General features: G+C 39.0%; 2 protein-coding genes across 3 annotated transcripts; one reads left to right on the top strand and one right to left on the bottom strand.

The window, feature by feature from the left end:
- Positions 1-1,610: 1,610 nt before the first annotated feature.
- LOC128368846 (ankyrin repeat domain-containing protein 13C-like) lies at positions 1,611-13,367 on the top strand. Its single transcript, XM_053329736.1, has 13 exons — positions 1,611-2,428; positions 2,520-2,561; positions 4,221-4,325; positions 6,892-6,977; positions 7,187-7,232; positions 7,449-7,515; positions 7,681-7,825; positions 7,910-8,041; positions 9,297-9,458; positions 9,539-9,618; positions 9,788-9,886; positions 11,527-11,627; positions 11,720-13,367. Exons 1-13 carry the CDS (start codon positions 2,056-2,058, stop codon positions 11,848-11,850), a joined length of 1,569 nt encoding a protein of 522 aa, XP_053185711.1. The 5' UTR covers positions 1,611-2,055; the 3' UTR covers positions 11,851-13,367.
- A 516-nt stretch (positions 13,368-13,883) lies between these two features.
- On the bottom strand, positions 13,884-21,324 carry LOC128368937 (serine/arginine-rich splicing factor 11-like). Of its 2 annotated transcripts, XM_053329862.1 has the most exons (12): positions 21,040-21,324; positions 19,973-20,106; positions 17,650-17,765; positions 16,992-17,072; positions 16,765-16,802; positions 16,499-16,632; positions 16,291-16,363; positions 16,085-16,204; positions 15,893-15,982; positions 15,669-15,752; positions 14,621-14,792; positions 13,884-14,533 (listed from the first exon to the last, which is right to left on the bottom strand). In XM_053329862.1, exons 1-12 carry the CDS (start codon positions 21,159-21,161, stop codon positions 14,342-14,344), a joined length of 1,356 nt encoding a protein of 451 aa, XP_053185837.1. In that variant the 5' UTR covers positions 21,162-21,324; the 3' UTR covers positions 13,884-14,341. The 2 variants fall into 2 exon arrangements, with proteins under 2 accessions (XP_053185837.1, XP_053185838.1); XM_053329863.1 differs by lacking the exons at positions 19,973-20,106; positions 21,040-21,324 and adding an exon at positions 18,010-19,934.
- Between the last annotated feature and the right edge of the window lie 734 nt (positions 21,325-22,058).

Below are 22,058 nucleotides of genomic sequence, written 5' to 3'. Positions count from 1 at the left end.
ACTAGGTTCTTATACCTTTACAGATAGGTCAGGTATCTCCAGTAAGCATTTTAAGCAGAATGTGATACATACTTAGGGCTCTGCCAGCTATTCTGGTCTGATATTTGTCATTCGTAGACATGTTTTTCTAGACAGGGTGGCACCTTGCACATCCAAAATAAGACTGCTATACTGTTTGTAAAAATACATACTAACAATATGTTTGCCCCAAGAGACACAGCAATTGTGTCTATTAATTTCATTGTTGCTCAAAAATCAGATCATACTCTCTGTAATAGGGATCTTATAATCAATCAATCAATCAATCAATCAGTCTTTATTTGTATAGCGCCAAATCACAACAAAGTAATCTCAAGGCACTTTACACAGAGCAGGTTCTCAACTGAACTCTTCAGGTTTTAACTTTAAAGAGACCCAACATTCCCACATGAGCAACAGTGGCAAGAAAAAACTCAATTTTAATGTTAAGGAACCTCAGGCAAAACCAGGCTCAGAGTGGGCGGCCATCTGCCTCAACCGGTTGGGGTAGAGAGGAGAGAGAGGAAGGATAGGAGAGAGAAGCACAATGAAAATCAACAATGAAGCTAGTAGGTCCAGGACTGGAATCTGTCATCCGGACGTCTACAGGCCCAGATTACCTGTGAGACGAGAAAGCACAGACAACTCCGGGGGAAGAAGTTTAGGTTATTGAATGCATTAATAGTACATGAATGTTAATGGATATAGATGGATGGATAGAGAGAGGAACTCAGTGCATCATGGGAGTCCCCCAGCAATCTAAGCCTATAGCAGCAGCTAAGAGCTCTAAGAGCCCTAACTATAAGCTTTATCAAAAAGGAAAGTTTTAAGCCTACTCTTAAATGTAGGGAGGGTCTGCCCCTCGGACCAAATCTGGAAGATGGTTCCACAGGAGAGGAGCCTGATAGCTGAAGGCTCTGCCTCCCATTCTACTACTAGAAACCACAAGTAGGCCTGCATGCTGGGAGCACAGTGTTCTGGTAGGTACATAAGATACTATAAGCTCTTTGAGATATGATGGAGCCTGACCATTAAGAGCTTTGAAGGTGAAGACAAGGATTTTGAATTCTATTCTGAATTTTACGGGAAGCCAATGCAGTGAAGCCAAAATAGGAGTAATATGATCTCTCTTTCTAGTTTTTGTCAGAACACGAGCAGCTGCATTCTGGACCAGCTGGAGAGTCTTTAGAGACTTGTTAGGACAGCCTGATAATAATGAATTACAGTAGTCCAGCCTAGAAGTAACAAATGCATGGACTAGTTTTTTAGCATCATTTTGAGACAGGATATGTCTATTTTTTGCAATATTACACAGATGAAAGAAGGCAGTCCTTATAACTCTACAATATTAAAATTTGAGTCCAAATATATTACTTAAATACAGAAAACTGAGTACAGAATGGAAGGATTAAAGGACTGAACCTCCTTTTTGCTGGAACATCAAGGGGAAACAACTCGCATTCAAAGTATCGGAGGTTAAATAATATCGCGAGACTTGCTGCTGCTAATATGTTAGCTCAGCTGGCTAGCACCGACCCGTCCGCCTGAACATTTGCCGCAAAGCAAACGGAATCGGTACCTAAACGCAACGCAGCGTAGCGTATACCTAAGAAACGGTGGATGAGACAACGATGATGTAGCCGCTGCCTATTCGTTTTCATTCACAGTTGTACGTTTATTTAGTGCGTGTGTGTTTGTCTCTCTCTTTGTGTGTGTTTTTATGTTAAGCTTTATTTTGTGTGTTTTCAATACCGCACCCACCATGTTCATTTTTTATTGTGGGCTAACAAGCTAACCGTCTGCTGGGAGCTAATGTTTGCACTGGAGCTTAGCAGCATCAGCAGCAGGTGTAACGTTATTTGAACACCAGAGAGCAAACTGTTACTAGAGCTGCGATTTGTGTGCCATTGTTGAGCACCGTTATAGCTTGACTTTAACACCAAAATTTGCGGATATTGCATGTGATTTGTAGCCACATCTTTCACCCTTCTTGTAGCCTGGTAACGCGTTGGCCTGGTAACGTAAGTGTAGTTCATCATGACAGGCGAGAAGATACGCACCATGCGAAAGGACCACAACAAACCCAACAAAAATGAAGATATTATGGACACGTACGATGAAACTTCAAACGGGACTATCCCTAACGGTACCAGTAACCATTTTAAATTCAACAAGGCTTTCCAGAAATCAGTCAAAGCCTCGGTACTGCAACAGCAGCTCAACGCGAACAACATCAATGGTAATTCATCCTCAGTGGGCACCATTGTTAATGATGACAACAAGAATCCGATCATCCTGACTAATAATGAGGACTTGGAGTTTCCTGTTCACGAGTGCGTGTTCAAAGCTGATGTGAGGCGGCTCTCCTCTCTCATCAGGACCCATAGCATCTCCCAAAAAGATGTGCACGGTAAGTACCCTGCTATAATTATATTAATATTTGTTTTTAATTATTATAATGATTTATATGCACTCTTTTCTAACGTGTCTCTTTTTTTTAGGGAACACACCTCTTCACCTAGCTGTGATGATGGGCCACAAAGGTAAAGCTTTTTCTTTCTTTCTTTCTTTCTTTCTTTCTTTAATTTATAGACATTATTCACATTTTAGATACAGAAACCAAAAAGAGCAAAACAAAACAAAAAACAAATACCAAACACAGAAAAATGGAAACAAATATCAGGTCCAAGGCAAGCTTGCTTAATTAAAAAAACAACAACAAAAAGCAAAACATACATGATAGATATAATAATTATAAATAGTAATATTTGCTACAGTTTTTCTCCCAAATCTTTTTGGAGTCGTATGGAATAAGTAATTTGTTCTAAAACATGTAAATGTTTAACAATATTAACAAAAATATAACAGATATAGCTTGGCAGTTTTTCTGGAGCCAGTATTTTGTGATGGCCTTTTTGCTTGTTGCTAGTAAGACCTTTAGAAGATAAGTGTGATTTTTACTCAGTCCTTCCAGACAAAGATAAAGCTTAACAATAAAATAATAATAATGATAATGCATTTAATTTGTAATGCACTTTTAATACACAGTGAATCTCAAAGGGCGGCAGTGTTAAAACATATAACAAAGAAAATAGCAAGAGTAAAGATGAAAAAGTTAATGAATGTTATTAGCCTGTTTTAAAGAGTCTGTGGTCTGTGCTGTTGCAGAGCTTGGTGCCCAAAAAGCTACAACTAAATATTATTTTCATTATCGATTAATCTGTAATTCTTCTTCTCGATGAATCAATTAATTGTTTGGTCCTTAAAATGTCCACACACAAAAAAAGATGAAAAAATATTTCTCAAAGTGCAATGTGACATCCTCAAATATCCACACGACCACACCCAAAGATAGTATATTTGATTATTCGTTACTGTTACAGAAGAATAAAGAAACTAGAAAATATTCACATTTGAGAAGATGTGATGAGAGAAATTGAAAGTCTTCTTTTTAAAACGATAAATAGTTGGCAATTTATGTAAAGTATTAAAATGTATTGAACTTGCTTTTCATTCTCAGTAGCCCATTGTCATACACACAAGATTAACCAAAATACACAAAAGGCTCCCGAGTCATTTTTAATCTACCAATCTCTGTTTGAATCCAGGAAATTGCACTAAATCTCCTGTGCTCTGTGGCCTTGCATCTGTCCTAATGTGGCTTTATTGAGCAGTCTTTGGCACCCTCATTAAAGGCCCATTTTACAGCACTGTCAGCACAGTTCTTTTTTTGTTAGTTTTGTTTATTTGTTTTGTTTTTGAGGTAGCTTCCATACCCCTGCTACACTCAGTATGTCTTATCTGACCTCTAAGAGTGCAGAATAGTGCATTCATGTCAACTTTATTTCAGGGGCAAAATCACAAATAACAAATTTGCCTCAGAGGGTTTTACAAAGTGTACAGCACGCATGAAAAAACAGCTCCTCCGCAGGAAAGACGTAGTAGTTCCTGATATCATTGTTGATGATTAATAATGAGTACTACAAAATATGCATAATGAAGGTTAGACTTAGGGGTAACATGAAGCTTAGTAGTCAAAGTTAATACTGAAATCTTGAAATTCACTGTTTATATTTGGCATGACTGTTTAAAACCATGAAATGACAGTAAAGTGGGGACAGTACAGTAAACAGACAATAATGTAGACTTAATTACATTTGTGTTTACGAGATATATATTTGTGTGTGTGTTTTTTCCTTCAGAGTGTGCCCTCCTGCTTCTGGCCCATAATGCACCTGTAAAGATAAAGAACGCACAGGGATGGAGTCCTCTAGCTGAAGCCATCAGCTACGGAGACAGACAGATGAGTAAGTTATGTGAACAGAGCTCTCAGTTACCGCCTTGGTTTTCATATTTTAATGTATTTATGGCACCTGGCACTCGCACACCCTCACATTTGAACATTTAAATCCGACACCGCCTGTTTTAATTGTCCCATTTATTTAGAACGATGTCCACTTAAATCCATATTCGTGGACTACTTGGTCATTCTGACACCTTTAATGGCTTTCTATATGAATGCTCATGTTGTAGCTGCGTTTGTCAATGTCAGCGTGTTTATTTGTTTTGCTGACCGACTCAAAAATAGATTTCGGGATGAGAAAAGGAAGTTGAAATATTTATGTGACGCTCTCCGGTTTAATAAAGTGGATTAGATAATCTCATTGCAAATATTTATCTCCCAGAGTCCTGGAGTTTCTGATATTAGGTGAACAAATCGGTTTAACTGGCCTCAGCTGGAGTCCAGTGAAGCTGCAGAGAACATCTTAAGATACAAGAAAGAATTACAACATCTTACTTACATTATAATTATTAGCATAATTAACCAGTTAATCTGTGTTATGGTTAATTCTTCTGTCACTGCATTCAAATCAAGGAGACTAAATGTTTTTCAGTGTTTGAGCGTCGAGTGTTTGAACGACTGACTTCTTTATGGGTCATTTAACTGTTTAAAGATTGCGACTGCAGTCTGAATGTCGGTCCAGCTAAAGAGCTAAAGGTGGGGGATTTTCTCTGAGCGCTCGTCATCCAGATGGGTTGGAACGGAGCCTGAATGATGGCTTAGTGTTAGGAAGCCCAGAGCTTACAGCCTGGTCACTACCCTGCTTAATGATGCTGCTGCTTTTAGATCTGACATCCTGTGAAAAGAGACAAATGACATGTGAAAAGCAGCAGCTAATGGCTTTGGGATGAATTCACTGCTCTGTTCTTTTTCCTGGTGCTGTGTTAATTTTGTATAGACCAGTGAAGATAAAAGAGAAGATGAAGGCCAGGCTGAGAACCTCTGTGCTACTGAAGGGGCCGCTGAATAATTTACAGGGTCTCAAGTTTTTTTGTGACGAAGCTGAGCTGGCTCATTTCTGTTGTCGCTGTGTAGATAACCTCGCTGCAAATCGTCAGCATCCACATCTTAAACAGCCTGTGAGGCAGTTTGAAAAATGACCCTCAACCTTGTTAGTATGCATGTCGACTTTCCATCCCTGCTGTGGCAGGCCGGCTTGGGACCGGGACCAGGAGTTTCGCTTTGAGAAGGTCACATCACTCACAAGGGTGAAGGGGGGAGACGGGGGAGGCAAAGAGGGGGGCTGGGCACATTAACATCATCAACAAGGACATGCAAAGAAAGTCAAACTCGAGTGATGTGGTGTATTTAGATTTAGGTCTTTGGTTAAATGAAAAGCAGCTTTTAGCGAAGGGGACAAGTGGAGACTAACGTGTGCTTAATACCAAACATGTGGGTCACAGTTTTTCACGAATCACTGCAGTCATGTCATCAGTCATCATCACCTCTCGCTTTAACACATGTGAGCGTTGTGTCAGCAGCTTTCTCGCTGGGTCATCTCCGTGTGCAGTGACGAGTGCAGCAAGCGCCTTGTCAGCACTCCACAGTCCAGTCCACTCTCAGTCCAGTATTTCCCCCAGGTCAAGTTAACCAGGATGCATCTGAGATACATTATATTCATATTTTATCAGGGCTGCACAGCAACACATCCAGGACGACTGAAGTGGTCAGTAGATATGCGAGAGAGCGGGCTGTACTCCATGGGAGCAGTGGGTTGTGTCATCTGATCTAGTCCCTGCTGCACTAATGCATGTAATATGAAATATGTTCCCTCTGAACAGGAATTAGCTGGAGCTTTACTGTATATCTCCAACACTGGTGCAGCATCGAACTGGCTGTTAGATTTGTGGCTTCTATGTGGAGGGTTTCTGGTGGACAGGCAAAAAAAAAAAGAAGAAATACATGAATAAGACTCATCTCTCCCTCAATATGATGCAACATCGGACATTGCAGGGAAAGAAACCCGACTGATACTGATCTTTTTTTAGGTTTATAATGATGGAAAAAAAATATCATGGTGATAAAGTGGCCAATATTCATTTAAAATCTCACACTTAACATAAAGAAACACTGGTGGTAAAGAATCCTTCAGTTAGATGTTTTTTTAATTATGTTTTGTGGGAATTTTTGCCTTTTATTTGATAGTAGATGGCATAGAGGCCGACAGGAAACAGGGAGAGAGAGAGGGGAATGACATGAAGCAAAGGTCCCTGATTGGAGTCAAACCAGGGACACTGCAACTATGTGGCATGTGCAGGAACCACTCAGCAACCAAAACGCTCCCCAAATTTTATAATTAAAGAATTATGATCAAGTGAAATTCTACAGTTAAAAACTAAACTTGTCAGTGCACTTCGGTGGAAAAACTAGCTCAGCCGATAATCTAGTTCACGAGCCAAATTCTCTTAACACGACCATATGCTGATGTAAGAACTGGACCGCACACTTAATGACAGTGGATCTTCCAGATGTGAATGTGTGTAACCGAGTTGATTCTTTCTCATCCTCTCTCTTTTTTTTTTCTTCCTCAGTCACAGCCATACTGCGGAAGTTAAAGCAGCAGTCCAGGGAGAGCGTGGAGGATAAGAGGCCAAAATTACTGAAAGCTCTTAGGGAGGTGAGAATCACACTTACTCCACTCCCACAGATGCTGATACCACACCAAACGTTTGCTCCGTTGTGTTAAAATCTCCTCAGGCTTTGATTTGCATAAATTACAACTGCCTGTCCTTGAATATGCGTAATAACTGCTGAAATGTATAATTAGAAATCTTCACTGTGGTGTACTCTTTTCCTCCAGTAGCATGTGTGTTTGCTTCTCTGCAGCTTGGTGACTTTTATCTGGAGCTGCACTGGGATTTTCAGAGCTGGGGTGAGTTTTAATTCATGACATAAACCAAACATGGGTGAATGTTGTATTCTCACACATTTTTGAAGCATCGTAGCTGTTCAGAGCTTAAATTTTAAATCATTTTGCTGATTTGTTGTTGTTTGGTTCAACTGTTGCTTTACCTAAAGACTCAATTTAATTAAATCAGTCAAAAACTTACAGCAGCCAAAGTCATTCACACTCTTCTCTGTATTGTAGTGCCTTTGTTGTCGCGGATGCTGCCATCTGATGCTTGTAAAATCTACAAGCAGGGCATCAACATTAGGTAAGACATCAAATATTAGTCGAAGGCTGTTGCTGCACCTGTGAGAGGATGTGTTTCACAGAGTGCTTAAATCAGAAAATGTTACAAAATTCAGGTCATGGACTTCTTTTAGATATAAAAAGTAGGACATAATCTTCACATATAGTCTCCTCTCTCCTAATTTAGACTTGACACCACTCTCATAGACTTCACTGATATGAAATGTCAGCGTGGAGATCTTAGCTTCATTTTCAACGGCGAAGCTGCTCCCTCGCAGTCCTTTGTGGTTCTGGACAACGAAGCAAAAGTGTACCAAAGAATACACCATGAGGTGAGCAAGCAGTATCGTTAGACGTCTGTTTCATGTTATATAAATAGAAATAGGACGACCTAACTTTCCCTGTTGTGCCTGAAGGAGTCAGAAATGGAGACTGAAGAAGAGGTGGATATTCTGATGAGCAGCGACGTCTACTCCGCAACTCTGTCCACAAAGTCAATCTCTTTCTCCCGCAGTCAGATCGGCTGGCTTTTCAGAGAGGATAAAACAGTAAGTTTTATGTTGTAATTATGATGAGCACAAAGAGATGTAGTCTGGTGTCTGCATGACACATTTCACATAAGTTAGCCACATATATATAAAAAAAAAAGTGGACAGTAAAATGTTTTTAAAGTACCAGTCAAAAGTTTGCACACACTTTCTCTTTCAAGTGAATGGAAAAGTGTGTCTAAACTTTTGACTGGTACTGTACATAAATTCCTATATAAAAGTTGAATAAAGTGGGTGGAGGAAAATACATAAAATTAAAAGACGAAAGGAAATATAAAGAATTGGTTCACAAAAGTTACAATAAGAAAACCTTTACTGTTAAGCTGCTGTATTAAAGATATATTTTAAAAGCCAGTTCACAGGCTTTTGATTGTTTATTCCACATTGTTGTTCCTACGACAACACTCAAAGCAAGTGAACTTCTGCTATACAATTTAACGTCCCAAAAAATAATGCGAATGAGGCCTGGTTGTTAATAGCAGTGGTTCCCAACCATTTTTAATGTAGTACCATCTAAAATAAACTTAAGTTAATTTCTTTCCCTCTCCTGAGTCCTGAGGGTGTAAAAGCCCGTAGATCTGCAGCAATTAGTCGATGATTGATGGAAAAATTATGGGCAACTATTTTGATAATCAATGCATTGCTGAAGATTTGCTGTTTTTTCTTCAACATTATAAAACATAATTTTAAACACTTCAGGTTCTGGACTGTCGGCCATACAATAAAAATGAATTGAAGGCGTCACAGAGGGCTATAAGAAACTGTGAATGGTCTATCAGATGCAAAACAATGAATCGAGAAGATAATCAGCAGAGTAATTCATAACTAAAATTACCATTTTTGCAGCAGTAGTATCCAATACTTCACTGACAATCAGATCTCAGAGAAAAGAAACTTGCTATTGTATGTGTTGCGTCTTCTTTCTTGTCCCAAGTCCCCTATAGTGTAAAGAAAAGACCCATCATATTTCTCTGTATGGCCTCTGCAGCACAGTCAGTGTTTTTGAAGTGTTTTCTTGCTCTATGAATCTGAAAGGCCTGTGCCTACATTCAGTGGTTTTATAAACTCAAGCAGAGATTTCACTCTTTGTGGGGATGAGAGAATTTTTAGTCTTCTGAAAAGAGTCAGTATTGTCCTGCCCTCAGGCTACTGCTCACTGTATTTGAAGGATTCAGCAGTGGGATTGAAAGTCAACGGGTAACTCTTGATTGAAATTGTACCATCTGCTTGTTTTATTTGTCTTTTTCCTCTATAGGAGAGAGTCGGAAACTTCCTGGCTGACTTCTATTCAGTCAACGGTCTGATGCTGGAGTCAAGAAAACGGCGAGAACACCTAAGTGAAGAAGATATCCTGAGGAACAAAGCAATCATGGAAAGCTTAAGTAAAGGAGGCAGCATCAGCGAACAAAACTTTGAGGTGAGCTGAAAGGAATTCAACATGTAAAGATGCTCTAATGACTGCGATTACACCACTGACTGATATTTTCTCTCTCGTAGCCTGTGAGAAGGCAGTCTCTCACAGCTCCAGCCCCAAACACAATTTCTTGGGAAGAATACATCACCGCAGAGCACGGAAAGTACGCATCTACTGTGTCTTTTTTTACAATTTCATCAGTCCTCATTATAATTTATTCAGGGCTGTTACAAGAAATTCTTTATAAATTCTTAATCTGAAGTCCTCGTGAACCAATGAGGATCATGAAAAGCAACGTCTTTGTGTGTTTGTCTGTCTCTCCCCTCCTTCAGGCCACCTCATCTTGGGAGAGAGCTCGTGTGCAAGGAAAGCAAGAAGAACTTCAAAGCCACCGTAGCCATGAGCCAGGATTTTCCTCTAGGCATCGAGTCGTAAGTACATCCCTTCCTCCTTAGATCTATTTACAAAGCTTTCTGCACAGATTGATCTTGGGTGAATACACTTGGGTACACATGGAATATTAGAAGAAGGGGGGCGGTGTAGAGATGAAATGATTCGTATCAGATAATTGGGCCAGGTAGACTCAAAAGCTTCTCTGATTGTGTGTGACAGCTGCCAATTAGATGCTAACAAAATCAGCTGCTTCTCCATACAAGAAAAAAAAACAAAACCGTTTTGCATAATTGTTTAACTCGATAAGGCCACCACGTTATTTCTATGTCATGTTTAACGCATGCATCTGCAAACTTGCTGCATTTGTGTTGAAGTTCTCCTTGATCTGCTTCTCCTGGATTGAACCTCATTTGTGAATTTCTTTGCCCAAGTGAATAACTATTTTTGAGGCTGATAATTGAGCTGCAACCATTAGTCGATTAGTTCATGAACAGAAGATTACGTGGAAACTATTTTGATAATTGAATAATCAGCTACGCATTCTTTCAACCAAAAATACCAAACATTTGTTGATTCCAGGCTCTCAAATTTGAGAATATGTTGCATTTCTTGGTCTGACATTACTGTAGCTTTAATATTTAAGACATATGACATCACCTTGCACTCTAGAATGTTTTGATTAGTGTTTTTCAACGTTTTCCTATGTTTACTGACCCAATAATTCATCATTTAATTGTTAAAATAATTGCCAGATTAATCTATAATAAAAAATAATCATTAGTTATATATCCATAAACACATATATTATAGAAGAACTCCATTTGGCTTATTAAATAAACTGTGACTAGTATTTTACAGTGAGATATTTAAACTGGTCAGTCCTCTCTGGTGGACATACTCTGTGACGGTGACACACGGTGAGGTCATTATTGTAAATTTGGATCCTGATTAGTTGTTACCATGACAACAGCTACTCCTCCGGTGGTCCAAAAGTAATTTCCTGATACAGATGAATCTGCAATAACCTAATATTGGCGGATGTTTATGGATAATTGATTTGTTTTGTATTTGTCATACATACACATACAGACAATGGCAGTGAGTCGTTTCCCCGGTAACAGACTGAGTAGAAAAAGAGCTTTGACTCAAACATGATGTGTTTGTTTTTTATTTATGATGTAACATGTTACAGCACGGTACAATATTTCCATGACATAAAACAAATGGCTTTTTCTCCTTTTCTGAATGAACCTTACCAGAGAAAATAAAACCTCCTCCTTTATTAAGATAATGGATTTTAAATGGGATTTTGTGCTTATGTAATGTTAAAAAATGCTGTAGAGAAACTATTTTATTTTGTAAGATGATGTACACAGACATACATGTTGCATCTCCTTAAAGAGTCGCAAGCTAAAAAAAACTTGTGCAACACTGAGTTATTCCTCATGATTGTTCCATACTAGTTTAGTCTGATTCAGCTACCCGAGAAGAAGTACAGTAGGGCCCTAACCCTCACCTTTTTTTTTTTTTCTTCACTCAAGATCTCAAATTGCAGTCGCATTTAATCACTTCATTGTTGTTGTTCAGATTTGCGAGGTCGTCCGTACCTGACAGGAAATGTTGGCGAAGAAAAGCTGTGAAACACACAATGTACTGATTCACTCTCCTCCGCCTCCAGGTTACTAAATGTGTTGGAGGTCATCGCCCCGTTCAAGCACTTCAACAAACTCCGAGAGTTTGTTCAGATGAAGCTTCCGCCCGGGTTTCCAGTCAAACTCGGTACGTGTGTGTCAACCTACCGCTGTGCTCCTGTGAGCTTGAGGGGGGAACGATCTCAAAATAACCTTTTTATTCTGTTTTCTCCCTCGCAGACATCCCCGTCTTCCCCACCATCACAGCAACTGTCACCTTTCAGGAATTCCGCTACGACGACTTTGAAGAGTCTATTTTCTTCATCCCCGCTGAATACAAAGAAGATCCTAGCCGCTTTCCCGACCTCTGACCTGTAAACACAACTTACACACAGGAAATGACCAGCGAATATGTTTAGGGAAACATGAGGAATCAAGTGTTGTTTTACTCCTATTAATATATATTATCTGATTAAAAAAGAAAAAGGAAAAAAAAGGGAACTGGTCTTATAGATCAGTTATTGTTCATTATGCTGATGGATCCAAAGCAAATCAATGCAAGCAGATGTTACAGAGTGCCATCTCACACATAGATGCGTACCGGCAGTCGTTTTTTTGTGAAATGAGTGATAGCTTTCATTGTACTCGCTGTTCGCCAGCTGAGAAGTTTAAATCTGTGCTGCTGTTCTCTCCCATGAAAGCTGTCAGACGACACAGCCTGGACTCGTCATTGTCACAATTTTAATGACTATATCTACTCTCTCCCCTCATCTCAAAGGACTGATGACTGACTTCTCATTCTCAAAACTGCTATGACATCGTCATCTGTAAATAATTCACCTTCTCATCTGTACTTCATAACAAAAAGAATCACAAATATTGCTATATCCTTAAACTGAGCTTAATATTCATTTATAAATTATGTATTATATAAATATACATATATATATAAACTCATGGAGTAACACTGTGTAGCAATACATTTCCAGTACTTAAGAATGTTTTTAACCAGCTGGGAGAAGGTTTAGCATAAAACACATTCTTAACAGTTCGTATATTCAAGCCTTTCCCCGGTTCAGGACGCAACCTCCTGTATTTTCAGGTTAGCTCATGTTACCTCTCGGCCGTCTCCATGTTTGTCGTGATAGTATGAATTCTGTGCTCGGTGTGAGTGAATAATTGTACTGTATCGAGGATTGTTGTATGTACGTTTGTGTGTGGGAGAACCCAGGTGGGATATCAGGGAAACTGTTCTTAGTTTAATACTGCACTGATATTAAGTATATTTAAGGCATGCTATGGCTGTGTTGGCCTGTTGGATCTCATGCATCTTTAAGCTATATTCTCTGAACATTTGTTACATTACCTGCAGACTTATTGGTATTTAGATTAAGGAAGAACTGAAAAATTCTAACACTAACACTTTGAAACACCTTTTTAGTGCTTATTAAATCTCTCCTTAATAGTAGTCTGCATATAATTTTCCTTTGTTTTTTTTCTTTTTTGTTTTTGTGGGGTTTTTTTTGTTTTTTTGTTTTTTTTACAACGGAGAGTGAACTAAGCTGTGAAGTTGATATTGCTGGATATCCCAAAACTGTCCAGAGGAGAAATAATCTGATCTGTTGAGTTGTCTCTGGCTTCAGCTAATATGTACTGCAACCATACCTACTTCACATCCCTTTAAATAAAGCACCAGCATCATGTTTCAAATGACTTTGTGTAAGTATAATTCAAAGACACCGTTCTACACCAGGCCTCCAGGTGGATGATATGACAATGTGTATCGTAATACGAGCCGACGGAAAGTTGTTAACTATCAGATATTTTGCCATACTGTTTAATTGTGTAGCTGTACCACTGACATGCTCAGAGTTTATTTTGTAGGCAATGTTACAAATAAATGAGCAGCCTGCCTAGTCATGACTGCTTAATGGCTATATTGGATTTTTTATGACTTTGCATAAATGTAATGAAGTACCTTGCCAGATCTTAAAGGTCTGGATTGCTCAAAAAACACCATGATGGGGATTTTATGTGTTTTTTCCCACCATGCTTCCAAATGCTTAAGGTTCAATCAATGGTATTAAATTTGTTCTCCCATCAAAAACCTTGCAATAGTGTTTATCATTGTTGGAGAAGGATTTAAATCTTTTACTTGAGTTTAATTTAGTAAAAGTCCTGCACTGAAAATACATAATGTAATACCAGATACATGCTTCTCATTAAACAGAATAATCCCTGTGATACTAAATGTATTTGTGATTATTTCTCTATTAATGTGTAGATAAAAAGAAGCTGTTTATCATGTTAACAATTTGAGTATAATCTGGATCAATGCATATTTTACTAAATGATAAAATATAAAATTACTGCATATCACCACACAACCATGAATTCAAGTCTTGCTTCTCCAAATTGTTTTTATTATATAAAAGAAATCCTTGATAAAACAATCAACACTTTCAAATAAGAAGAAGCAAAAGCAATATCTTTAGATAAGGTGAGAAAGAGGCCTGAGCAACACGTCACAATACACAACAAAAATGTAAAGATACAATATATGTGAAGAAATGACAACACAAGTTCAAGAGAAACAAAGCAAAGCGAGTCTACTTCTGGTTTCAACCGATTACATTTGTAAAGAAAACACCACAAACTGAGAGGAACACAATATGTCAGGAAAACTCGAGGCAAAAATGACTTAATAATTCTGCAGGAAATGGCTCTTCTGTGCAGGGAAAAAAAAAAAAACTAAACATTGAGCACACTTTTCACATTTCAGATTAACCCCAGTGCGGGTGAAAAAGTCGTAACACGTTCACAAATGAAAGAGATCATGTGGGACGAAGCGGGACGGCGCACTCAGTCGCTGACGTCCATGTCTTCTTCATGGCGATCGTCAGCGCCGTTCACTTTAGAGTGCTTCCTGTGCCGCGACGTGCCGTTACCTTCTACAGACCGAGGCGACAGAGCGGAGTCGTCTGAATCCTTCCTGTCCTCCCCGTCCTTCTCGCTGTCGTAGCCTTGTTCTTCTTCATCGTAGTCCCTCGTGATCTGTGCAAGGAAACAAGTGGATGCAACATTTTAAAGCACTGGTAAATCACAGCAGCAGAGCTCGTGGTGCATAAAGCAGCTGCCGACCTTTACATCGCCTTTCTCTCCATCCGATTTCCTCTCCCGCTCCCGCTCTCGTTCTTTGTCTTTACTTTTCATTTTCTTGCTGATGGAGCGCTCGGGTTCATCTCGACCACGCTCCTTATCGCTCCTGCGGTCCCGGTCTTTTTCCTTGTCCCTTTTCTTCTCCTTCTTGTGCCTGGAACAGAGTGGAGAGAATAGAGCTATTGTTTTTTTGTCTTCATGATCTAGAAAATAGGAATTAGCCACAAATATTTCACTTCAGCACACTCATACCTGCTGTTCACCTGAATAATAAACTGCACTGGGCTGTCAAATTCACTATATAAGAAAAGACAGAGCAGACTATCTGCTGCAGAGACTCAAGTCTTTGGGAGAGCAGAGCGCACTCCTGATGACCTTTTATGACTCTGGGGGAGCAGCTCTCGACTGCTGACAGGAAGAAACTTAACAGAGTGCTTAAGAAAGCCAGCTCCGTCGTGGGATGCCTCCCTCGACCCGGTGGAGGTGGTGGGAGAACTGAGAATGATGGCTGAACTATCCTCCCTGATGCAGAACACGTCCCGCCCCGTGCAGGACGGCACTGGGCAGCTCCTTCAGCAGCAGGCTGCTTCACCCGCAGTGTGTGAAAGATACTGTAGGTCCTTCCTGCTGCTGTCAGACTTTATAATGAGCACTGCTCCCAGTAGACCACACACACACACACAGCAAAACTGACAAATTCACTCAAGCAATATCAATAAAAATTAAACTGAGCAATATTAATGTTTCATATATGCAATAATGTGAATTCAAACCACTGAGTCTACTGATGTATTTATCATATCTTGCTTTATCACTGATGCTTCTTGTTCTTGATATGGCGCTATCGCCTTTGTTGTTGTAACGCTGCTAATTTCCCCGCTGTGGGATTAGCATAAAAGAAAGAAGAAAGTCTGCACACTGTCGCTCCCTTTACAAACACTGGTTTAATGTGATAACCAGGTGAGTGACGTTTCGAGCTGAACTGACTCCCACTGTGGGTTTAGTAAAGGATTATCTAATCTTATCTAACCTTCGAGGAGATGGAGACCTGGAAATTCTCCTTTTTGGGGACTTCTTAGGAGATCGGCTGCTGCTGCGACTTCTCCTGCGTCTCCTGTGTGACACAACAGCAAAAAAAAAAAAAAAGAGAAGTTAATACCCTCACTTGAAAAAAACAGCTCTGGGAAGTTACAGTATAAAAGCTTGTGTGTGTCCATTTAACTGAATTCCAACAAAGCACCCGACTTTACTCACCGGCTCACGCTGCGTGACCTCCTGGTGGTGCTGTAGCTTTTAGGTGGCGTTTTGGATCTTCTTCTCCCCGAGTCGTCTTTCTTTCTATCTCTGTGAATAAATTGAATGTCTTAAATTTAGACATGCTCCATCCTCAACTATTAATCCCTTAAAAGGAGGCTTAAAAAGCAGCCTTTGAGATGGTTAACTCACCTGGATCTGCTTTTCGATCGTCTGCTTCGTTCTCTGGAGTGGGTCCGTCTCCTGCGTGGGCTTTTGGAGCGCCTCCTGCTTCTCGAGGTCGATCGTCGCCTCGATCTGCTCCTGGTTCTCCTGCAAACAAACATTCACAGACTATTTAACTTCATCCTAAAACATACAAAAATCTTGTCCATTTCACAAGTTTAACAGTAGTTCACCTGTGTCTTGAATGTGATCTGGACCTCCTTCTTCTGGATCTGGACCGGGAGCGCTTCTTTTTGCTCTCCTTATCTGCAGGAGAGCAGAAGCAGATATAGATTAGTATTCATAGGTGCAATATAACGTGTTCAAAATAAGATGATGTTAATTATCACTGATCAACATCGCAATGCGGAGAAAACATCCTCTAAACGTTTGAGAACTCACTTCCAGGTTCAATAGCGGCAGAAATGAGCGACTGGGCCTCTCGAACTCTCTTCATGGCCTCTTCAATTTCTTTATTAGATGCGTCGGCCTTCAAGCTTTGATTCAGATTTAATCCTGCAGCCAAGGGATTCAGTCTAAACAAAGCAATATTAATTAGTTGAGTCATTATTACAACAAACATGCTCACACATCTATTTCTTTCCCCTGGTGTTAAACCTGCATTCACAACTTTCAGGGCACAGATGAGCTTCTTCATACTGACTTACTTTGGATCTGTCATGAGCTTTAACAGCTGATCAGCAGCCTGTAAAGAGACAAACAAATGGGAAAGGTTTGTTTGATGAAATCAGGGGGGTAGGATTGGGTAGGGACGGTAGGGACACATCCCTACCAATATCCAACCACTACTGTGTAGTCCCTATCGAAACACCCGCTGTCCGTAGTGTTTAGGCAATGATTATGGTACGCAAAGAGTTAACAGTCGACCTCTCACCTGGGGATTCATGGAGGGTCCTGGGAATCCAAATGCAGCCATTGCATCCATGTTTGGACCACCGAAGGGGTTTGCTCCAATCTGAAATTACACACACACACACACACACACACACACACACACACACACACACACACACACACACACACACACACACACACACACACACACACACACACACACACACACACACACAGTACTTGTATTATGCCAGCCTATTGTTGAGACTTAGATTAGAGTATCATTATCTCCACATTTTGATAGATGATGACAACGTGGCCATCTTTAACCATTTATTTGCTAATCGCTTTCAAACAAAAGATAACATGGCCTACCAACAACTGTCAATTTTCAAGCTTGAAAACTGCCACTTTTGTTACATTAATTTCCCCCCACTAACTGCCATGCTCACTTTAGACCTCTAAGAAGGAAACCAAACTCAAAAATTAACTCTGACTTTGAAGCCAACATGGATGAGGAGGCCTTTCAGTGCCTAGGAAAGAATAACTACAATCTCTGTGACAACTGGGCAAACTCCTTCTGCTGATGAAGCTCATTTCATATGATCGCTGCTAAATTATTTTTAAATGAAATTGCAAAAATAACAATCTGATATCTGACAGAGAACTGGTACCAAACAGTGAGTATGAGATCTTACAGTTGGATTGGGGATGGGGTTGGGTGTTGGAAGAAGTCCTCCCCCTGGCAGAATTCCTGCAACAGCATTTGCTGGCGCCAACAGTGACAAAGCTTTCGCCTCATCTGGAATAGATCCTATAGGGAAATAAAAACAGGCATTAGGAGAGAACGACATCTTCTCACGCATCAACTATAGAGAAGACATTTTTGGAAAAGGACAAAAAAAGTCTTCACACTGCATTTCTTCAAATTAGGTTCAAAATGGTTACCTTATAGATCTTTAGAAGACTTCCCTTAATTCAACATAATAATTGCAGTGACATAACTATTGCTGGAATAAATCACACTACTCCAATGAACACTGCCAAGAATATATCACCTGAACGTGTTTTTTAAGTCATGAACCAAACGTTAGCAAGCACAGCTGCTTCTCCAGTTGGGTGTGCCCTCAATTTTCATATAGACGTTTACTGAAACAAGCGACTCACGTTGGCGGCTTCGCTACTAAAAGCACACAGAGAAAAATCGAGATACAAACAAAGAGAAATTTAGGGATTTGGCAAGAACACTATACAAGCCATCAGTGTCTACTTACCAAAAACACATATCAGAGGATATAGTGGAAAATACTAAATGACAATAGCAGAGTTCAGGGTAGGTAGTGTGTCTGCTGTACATCATTATTCTAGTATCCTTACCTGTCACTGCATCAATTAACCAAACCTAGGCAAAGGATGATTGGTTTGATTAATTTGAGCTACCACAGTCAAATAAAAAACTCTATTTTTATATGTAAAATTCCTCTGATTTCATTTTTTTTTTTTTTTTTAAATGGGCCAAAATGAATAAATAAAGACCTCATAATCATCTCATAGAAAAACCAACCCCAAAAACAACTTTCACAAAAAGACATAACCAAAATTTGGACACACAACAATGACAACATGTAAATAAAAGAGCACACTGGAGAGAGAAATTTCTGCAGGAGACAAAACTGTTGGATGGTATTTTCAGCAGGGCCTGGTATACAGGACTGGCTGAGCCAGGAAAAAGAACTGTAAAACACAACAACAAAAGAAAACCACTGTTAAAGAGAATACTGTACCAACATTGTGTCATGTCGGGTGGGCATCTTAGACAACTTAAGACGAGATGTAGTATGACTATTATATAATATAACCAATCATTGACTCAGGTTCCCCTTGTTAATACCCAAATTATTATAAATTAATCAATAAACATCCAGTCTTTTTGTGTAACCTATGGCCACCAGACCAAAATAACTTACTGCCTTTCAAATTTATTTCGTAGTGCCACCTATGGAAATCAAAGACTGAACTATATCAGGTTTGGCTGCACAGACAAAACATGTTGGAATAAATCATTGTTTGTTTTGTTTCTTTCATGGGATTTTTTGACATTAAATATATATTTATGACTTTGACAGCCTTGTTCTTTGAGAAACAACACTTAAACCATCAAGTGAAGTGGCTAAGAAGTGTTTACGAGTGTGGCAAAAGAGTGCAGGATGAGCATTCTTTCAGGTTATGCCCCCAGTATCTGACCTTCATACTCTTAACTAAACCACCTAGAAAGGATCAAATTAGGCAGAAGAAAAGAGAAAAAGAGAAGGCAGAGAAAGAATAGAGGACACAAAAAGAGAGGGGTGGGGCTTGAATGCTTCCTGGCCTTTGCATATGTCTACAATCCCCTGTTGGCAGGCAGAGGACCACTTTCAGCCATCAACGAGGGGGCTGCTTTTGCCTTCTTCACTACAAAAACCACACACACACACACACATACACACACACACACAAATAACAGAGAGAAGTTTAACAGAGGATAGTCCAATATGGGGGAGAAAATAAAATGCATATGGTTAAATGTTTACATAACTTCACTTCTGAACTTTGAGGGGTCTGCAGCGCCCACAGCTGGGGAATGTTCAACTCCTACTCTGTAAAGCAGATTTTGGTATACTGCGCTTTCTAAAATACAAAGCAAAAAAAGGTGTTTTTTTTCTAGGCAGAAAAATAAAGCCAGATATGTATTTTTTCCAGGAAATTAAATCCAATACATCAAGAGAGTTGAACAGTATACCAAAAACCTGAGATTAGTGGTCTACTTTCCACACTTCTTCCATGAGCTATAGACAATGGGAGGGAGTGTCATTTACATGTCCATCACAAATAATCTATTCACTTGCGCAATTCACTATTGGGAAGACGAAATCTTTTTTTTTTTTTTCTTTTACTCTTTTTACATTGTCCCTATTCAAGAGTCATGCCATTCAATCCAATCATCAAGGACCACTCATACATGGGATTCATTATGAGACAAACCTTCAGCAAACGGCACCACGATCAACGCTCGGTCCACAAAGACGGTGTTTGTCAGATGTTGAGACACTCCGACAGACTCCGGCTCCTGGAACTTCACGAAGCACACCCGCGACGTCACCGGCATCGGAGAATCACTGAGGAAATGAAATATGTCGTTATTAACAAATGAGTCCTTGTTTTATTGTGTCTTATGGTGATCTAATACAGTCAGATTACAGTCTTCCCTTTAAGGGGACAAGGTGAACTCAAGCCAGGATAGCAAAATTCCCCCCCACAGCATAACAGAGCCACCGGATCCCCTCACTGTAGGGGTCAAGCATTTCAGACCTGTATCAAGTTTTCCATTAATTTGTCACCCATCTGTATTTTTTTGAACATTATGCAAACCAACACCTAGGCATGTAAAACTTATGTATGAGTAAACCTGATATGGTTAAAAAGTACTGGGATAGTGGGAAATAATATTTTTTACTTAAAAAGTAATACTTTTGATTCTAGATATATCTTGCATTACACTGCCTCACCTCATCTTTTTTTTTTTTAAATAACTTCAATTTCCTTTTGGCGGAAATGAACTTCCATATTTAATGTTACACTGGGGAAAATGTAACAAGGCCAACATTAACAAGATGGAAGTAGACGATAATGAAATACAGTAAGGAGATGATGAAAATAAAACAAAAACACATTTAAATAAATAAATAAAATAATGAAATACAGTAAGGAGATGATGACAATAAAAACAAAACATATATAAACAAATGAATACAATACTCAAAATACAGTAAGGAGATGATGAAAATAAAAACAAAACACATATAAATAAATAAAATAAAGTAATATAAAATAAAATAAAAAGACAGTAACAATAAACAAATGACATCACATAAAAGCAAATCTGTGCAAATGTGTTTTTAAACACCAGAAAAACGCCATTAAATCTGGACTCAGGTTAGCATGTCAAGCCAACCTTTCCGCTAAGATACACTCTTTAACAAACTACACAGCTGATATGTGAGTGCTTTATTTCTAACGTGAAGTAGTAAATGACTAATCAGTGTACTCACTCTGGAGGAAACAGCTTCAGCTCTTCGATGGTTCCCAGAAACCCGAACAGTGTCCTCATCTGCTCCGATGTGGTGCTCGGCGACACATTGGTCACCTGGACTACCTTCGTGGTGTAACTCATGTTTTAAACAACAAAACACAGCATAAACAATGACACTAAGGTTAACCACTCGAGTTTACGAACAGTAAAGCGTGTCTGCTAGTGATTAAATCAGCCTGTATGAGGACAATTAGCTGGCTAGCTGTTAGCTTTCCACCACAACAAGACTCCAGCTATAATTAGAGACAGAGGAGTGCGCATGCGTAGAACTGACCCCAGCTGCTGTAAAATAAGATAAGATATTCCTTTATTAGTCCCACAATGGGGATATTTGCATTGTTACAGCAGCAGTGGACAGCAAAATAGAATATAAGAGCAGCAATAAGAAAAGAATAAAGAACAATAAATAATAAATACAAAAACAATAAGAACAATAATAAATAATATGTAATATGTAATAAAGATAATCATGGCATTATTTACAAGAGTAATATTGGTATTGAGTGGTAATATACCAGAGGTGATATTTTTCTTGCACAGATTAAAGTGAAAATTAAATTTACATAAAAAAAAAAATCAATCTCATATATTGATTATGTGTATTATATAGCGACAAATAATCAACACTAACTGTAATCCATTACAGTTTCTGAGAAAAAAAAATTAAATCACAGTTACTTAAATGTTGATGATTATAAAGGAGGTTACATCTGAAGTTAGACCTTTAAGATTTTGCTCAGGGGGAGGGTTTTTTCCCTCAATATTTAATATGTCACTGAAAACATCTATGTCTGTTTTTAGTTCTTTGAAATATATATATATATATATATATATATATATATATATATATACATAGTAAATAAATCATGACATGGGCTTATTTGGAGCACACATAGGTTTAAATGGTGTCACGGTACCATAAATATCTTTATATTCCAAAACCTACATGAACTAATGAATACATTTTCAAATGAGCGA

Source organism: Scomber japonicus, chromosome 12 (genome assembly GCF_027409825.1).
Source record: "Scomber japonicus isolate fScoJap1 chromosome 12, fScoJap1.pri, whole genome shotgun sequence".
Taxonomy (NCBI): Eukaryota; Metazoa; Chordata; class Actinopteri; order Scombriformes; family Scombridae; genus Scomber; species Scomber japonicus.
This window is presented reverse-complemented; position numbering and strand designations above follow the sequence as displayed.